General features: G+C 37.9%; 1 protein-coding gene across 1 annotated transcript in view; it reads left to right on the top strand.

The window, feature by feature from the left end:
• LOC138005064 (heparan-alpha-glucosaminide N-acetyltransferase-like) overlaps positions 1-4,273 on the top strand; it is a 17,826-nt gene extending 13,553 nt beyond the window's left edge. Inside the window, exon 6 of the mRNA XM_068851353.1 lies at positions 2,920-4,273. Within this exon, the coding sequence (XP_068707454.1) occupies positions 2,920-3,101 (182 nt within the window). The 3' untranslated portion in view covers positions 3,102-4,273. The remainder of the gene's footprint in view (positions 1-2,919) is intronic.
• Positions 4,274-6,273: the final 2,000 nt, after the last annotated feature.

Genomic DNA, 6,273 nt, shown 5'->3' with positions numbered 1-6,273 from the left:
ACAACTTTTGTATTTCATCTATAATTTGCTCTTTTTTCTTGGGTTCCTGGCCACAAAGCACTAAAAGCATGATGTTGTGAGTTTTACCATATCCAATTAAAGCAGTGGAGCAATCATACAGAAAACTGCTCATTAAAACAAAAGTTTTAATCAAAATTCTCCAGGATGTCCTTTTTGTGCTGTTACCTTATGGGCTACATGTAGAAATTTGAGGTTTTATGGGGAGAAACTGAAAATATTGACAATATCAACTCTATCACAAAATGTTTGGTACAGCTCTCAACATGCACATGTATAGTAGCTGTATAATCTTCCATGAGAAATGCTAGTAATGCATGCGCATTGAGTACTTTAACATAGAATACCCGACAAGACAATTGGATTTTTTTGTAAAGGCTCACATACACCTGTACATGTACAGGTGTAACAAAATACAAGTGACAAATAACATGTGAGAAGCTTTGTATACCAATTGTCATAGGAAATACTGTAGTTTCATGTACATGTATCCTTGCACAAGCAATGTGGTGTGCAGTAGCAAGGTTTGGTGGAATAAGGCTGCATATCCAGTTATTATTTCACTGTCTTCCCTGTATTCTGATTCGTTACAATTATTTTTTGTGGCTTGGTATAAAAGGCTTTAGGTACTAAACATGTGACATTGTTTGGTCATGAGACACCAGTGAAGGTATACCATGTCATAGGAAAAAACAAGTGACAAGTACACTGTAACAAGTGAGATACCTTTTTATATCATGTCATATGAAATAGTTACAGTATATCCTTGCAAAAGCAATGTGGTGTGCAGTGGCAAGGTTTGGTGAATAGCTTGGTACAAAAAGCTTCAGATACTAAACATGTGACATTGTTTGGACATGAGACAACAGTGAAGGCATACGGTAACCATGTCAGGAAATTTGTATTCCACCAAACCTTGCCACTGCACACCACATCGCTTGTGAAAAGATATGTTATTATAGCATACCCGGGCCACTAATGTGTTCTAGGAAAGGTATTGTTTGAAGAACGAGGCATATAAAAATAAGTGGCAAATAAGGGGCTGGGTACAATAGAGTTCAGCTGTCACAGGGATGCAGAGATCCATATCATTCATACCCCTTTCCTTATCATTGGTATTGTTTTAAATGGCCTTAAATTAATAACGTGACGTGAAATTACTAAGGGAGTACGTCTGCAAAAGTAAAGACTGTCCTTGCAGAGGGAGGGATGTAAGATGCGAATCTCAATTCAATGAATCAGCAATCAAACGTGTCTTTTAGCATCGTTTGAAGAACGAGACTTAATACAATAGAGCCTATTCTTATTCAATGAGATGCAAATAAGTGGCGGGGTATTCTGAAATGTAGCCAAAGAAAGGATATTCTATACAAAATTTAAGGCATATACTTTCAGGTTATTATAAGTGAGGTGACCTACCGAAACTCTTTTGCTATTGGGCGCTTTAAGTCTTGAATCTTCCCGCTCTTTTGCTTAAATCCACATGTAGCTGTTCGGCCATCCTTGGTTCCAAACGTTCGTTGAACTCCGTTTGCTTTAGGAAGAAGGCCTCTATTTCTGCCATGGATTCTTCATCGATGATTAATGCTGCTGGCGTTGGTCGTAACTCTTTCTCGAACAACGTCTCTGAACTCCCAGATCAGAATCCAGTACGTACAGCTGTATGAGTCTAGATTCAACGGTTCCATGTCAAGCAGCTAGCGAAGTCTATTCTTGCTAGGTTTCTCTGGTCGCCTTGGAATTAGTGACACATTCATGACACTGGCGTGTGTTTGTGGCGAACTACTGTAAAACTACTAGGGCTGGTTCCCGACGTTATTTTTGAATGGTTGTTGCCCTTTCTTTCGGATTTTCGTCGATCCTTACTGCCATTTCACCCGTACAAATGTCAAGAAATCGCCGTATAAAACCTTGGTCGTCCGAAAACGAAAAGAAAGGAAAGAGCACATCGCCCGCGCGAATTTCAAACCGTCGATTTTCATCGTCACAAAACCTCGTTTCCAGGGTCTTTGCGGCGGGGTGATTCAAAATGGCGGACAATTGCCCCTGCGAAAAGATCCTGGGAACGAGGAAGGCCCAGGCATTTTGTTTACTATTGGTTGGTTTCGTTGTAGGACGTTGCCGCTGATGAAACTCAAAAGCTTACGAATACCAGTGCAGTTTTCGTTCAATAATATAACGGTTATGTAAAAATTGAAAGTTTCCCACAGCAGTAAAATGTGTAACAAATATCATATGCACCACAGCAGTAAAATGTGTAACAAATATCATATGCACATTGCCTATGACAACAAAACGAAGATGATGTAAATCACCATATTTGCTGCCAGGTAAATATGAATATTTATAGCAAGGAAATTTGCAAATTTACAACAAAGTCATATTCCGGCAATTCATTCCTTTTTGCTCCCATTGCAAAAGAGAGTAAATAAAATGCAAATGTACGTATTTTGATCCTTTGGTTTTGCGACATATTTGCTTGCATTTGCGGTTGAGGTCAAACTGCTATCTTTGCGGTGAAGTAAATATGAGCAAATCCGTGGAAACATTAAAGATTTGCATAGCACGAAAATGCCAAGCAAATAATTACATTTCCTTAACATTTGCACACAAATTCCTACAAAACAAACATTCAAGTTTGCGCAGGCTTTACCTGTCAAACCAAAGTTAAAGCAAATTTAGAGCCCTAAATTTGCCACACATTTGCTCAATTCGCAAACTCGAGTAAATCCATTTTTTCGTCCAGTGAAAGTGTTTTATTGTATTGTACTGTTTGGACTGAGACAGACGCTTATTAGAACGTAAACAGCGAGGCATTCTTCGGTCAAACTTGCTTTGAGACCAGGTCAGACACCATATGAAGCGATTTGTAAAATCATATAGTATTCTCTTTTCTTTCAGAAATGAACTCTATTTTAGTTTACGTTGGAAGTGAAATATTAGGGAACTACTTTCCATTCAGCTGGACAGTTAGCGGTCACATGCAACATGCAGATCTACTGTCAATGAACTTGATTGGAACTACAGTCTGGCTTATTACCTCTTATTACCTTTATTGTATTAAGTTCTTCGTGAAAATATAAATTATTCTGGCAATCTTAAAGATACTGCAGGTAATAACCTTTTTGTAGTCAAATTTATTTGGAGTCAAATTTATTACACAACGTAGTTTTGCAGCACCGGCTAAAAGCGTAATCAGCCAATCATATTTCAAAACAATGTGGCAACCGCGGGAAAATATGTAGCGTGTGAAAGCGCGGGAAAATATGTAACGTATAGCGAGCGCGGGAAAATATGTAGCGTATGGCAAGCGCGGGAAAATATGTAGCATGTGGCAAGCGCGGGGCCGGGGAAATATGTAGCGTGTGGCAAGTGGGGAAAATATGTAGCGTGTAGAAAGCGCGGGAAAGTAGTTTGATTCTTTTAAATATGTATTCTCCGGGACAGAGGTTCTCTTCTCTTTCTACTCGATGAGAGACGAGAGAGAAACCTTGTCTCTCACCGAGCAGAAAGACAAGATAGAAAGACAACCCTGTCTGGCAGGGTATAAGTATGCCGGCTTTTGAAGCTTGGAGCTTCAGTAGTCACAAAACCAGAGTCGTTGGAAAAAAAACTCCATCGAAGAGATTGAATATTGGCAGTTGCAGTTTGACTACTCCAACCAAGGCCGCCAAAGCAAATTCTTTGCAAATTGACCAATAGCGTCAGTGTTAAAACAACAAAAGTGCATGGTCTCAAGTTTTTTCTTCTTCTGTAGCGTCCAGCTTACTGATAGCGATCATTTGTCGGTATGCGTTTGTTAAATTCCAATGTTTTCATTCAGCATGTTGTACGGAATCGTTGGTTGGAATAGTCGCGCTGTCATAGCAATTGAACTGTAGATATTCATGAATTCAGTTGTACTCAATTCATTGCTTTGTAGTTTTCTTAACATAGAGCCAGGCCATATCACGTTTTGGTTTGTTTTATTGTCATAAAGAAATACGATTTTGTTTAAAGAGTACATTACTGTTTCTTTTATGCCTAATGACAGTGAATCATAGGTATTGGCAAAGCTTGAATCAAAGATAGTCGTCACTCTCTAGTAAATTCAGTGAAGAACCGAATTTAGTTGTATTATTAGAGTAGGGTTTTAAAATAATACTTAAGATAAACATTTAGTAGGTTTTTTTTTTCTTTCTTTCTTTTTTTTCTTTTTGGGAAGAAAATGTATATAAATTATTATTTTGATGTCAAGATCAATTAAACGTTTCTCAAAATGAAAGGTTGGCTACGTGTGTGCCAAAATAATGGCGCATAAATGTGCCGTGAAGAAGTTGATTTCCCCCTCTCCTCCCCAAAACTTATTCCTCGGTTGGTTTTCTAAATGCTACTCATGACCTCCGAGCCAAAGTTACGCATTTCCTCAGTTGTTTGTTGGTTAGTACATGTAACGTGACTCTTTTGTTACTTTAAATTTGTCTTTTTTTCAACATGTGCTGCACGATTCTGCGATTATTTATTATAGCACTACAGTGTTATGAACAAAAATAAAATCGAGAGCTAGGATTTGTACAGAAATCAATGACCTTGAAAATTCAAAATACGGTAAAAATTAGTCAACTTTTTGAAACAGCCCGAAGAGCATAAAAACAAAACAGAAGGCAAAAAGGTTATGAGTTTCACTTAATATTAATATTGCTTCAATTTTCATTCCAAAAAAAAGTCCCTTTTCCCAGTATTCTTTAACTATATCGGGCCTAGTCAGAGGAGGTTGGACAGCAGCGTGCAAGTCGTCATGGGAAATCAACATGGACGCCATTGATAGACAGGCCGCAGAGTCAACTTCGTTTAAGAGTTCCAGTTGCTTCTTCTTACATTGCTGTGACATGCTCAATTTATTTACTTTTTCTGTTCGAAGGCGGCTCTTTTTGATGATCAATGGGTTCGAGAAAAAATGCCTTTTGAAAGACGAATGTTCATTTTGCAACTGAGCGAGGAAATTAGATGCTCTAAAGTCGGCGTCAGTTCTATTAAAAAACCCAGTGTTGATTTTGAGGTAGGGTATAAATTTTCTTATTTTAGAATCATGCATTGTTGGAAATTTGTATGTATTTGAGGCTTGAGCCATCGTCTTTCTAAACTGTGTGAGAACAGATTTTCCTGGCTTAATTAATGCACAACATGTTTAGAGATCGTTCTTCTCATGTTGTAGTTTGACCCTCAAGAAAGCGACCAGGAGAGCATCCTCCTCAGAAACAGCCATTGCACAACCGCATCGAGCTCCAAAGGAAACTTTGTCAGTTGCTCCATATATTGTTAGATGTTGACAGGATGAATGTTGATGCAACTGTTCGTCTTTCCCAGAAACCTGGAACGGCTGGCCATGGAATATTTTTTGGTCAAACATTAAAGGATGACAAAGAGGAAAATGAGGACATTCGTGAAAAAGGAAATGTTTTATTGTTTGTCACATAATGGACTGGAAAACTGTAAAAAGTCTGTCCTTAAAATTAAGAATATAATTTTAGTTCACCATGTCACTGAAAGTTGCCCTTGGTAGACAGGTAGTTCAGGTATCGTAATGTTTCAGAACATATCTTATCATAAAATAAGTCACCAATGCTTACCTTCTGAAATAAGATATCATCCATTTGTTTTTTGGGGGTTCTTGTTCAGAGAAATGCTGCTTATCTTGTGAAGATAGCCCCCTGATAGTCAAATTGCTCACATGACCTGACAGTACTTACAGAAGTAGTGAAATTTCAGGAGATAAGAATGTGCTGTGCACGTTGGTGTTTTAAGGTATTGGTGGCGCTCACGACAAGCCAAGACAGGAATTTTTGAAAATGTCACAGAAAAATAAAAGCAAACTGTCAGGTCCAAGTGCAGCTGAGACCAGAGCTAACTAATGGCAAGGACAAAAATACCATAGCCATTGACTTGAACCATGGTAATGGATGGTTTCATTGTTACATTGTCAGAGAATTCACAGGTTTATTGCATACACTAATTGAAAATGAGAAATTGTTGACATACAGGTAACTGTCCACCACATCATGGTTTTTTTTTGTGTGCAAAAATTGGATATAACCCTTTAATTTCAATACTAAGAAAGGAAAAGTGGGAAAGTATGTTATGACAAGGTGCCACAGTGCTCAGTGAAATAATATTAAGAATTGCTTAAGATTGTCTTACAACTACTCGCTATCTGTATCTGTAACAATACTGTTGATGTTGTTTAATTTACTGGTATCAACTACTCATAAGTATAAA

Source organism: Montipora foliosa, chromosome 6 (genome assembly GCF_036669935.1).
Source record: "Montipora foliosa isolate CH-2021 chromosome 6, ASM3666993v2, whole genome shotgun sequence".
In the NCBI taxonomy this organism is placed as follows: Eukaryota; Metazoa; Cnidaria; class Anthozoa; order Scleractinia; family Acroporidae; genus Montipora; species Montipora foliosa.
This window is presented reverse-complemented; position numbering and strand designations above follow the sequence as displayed.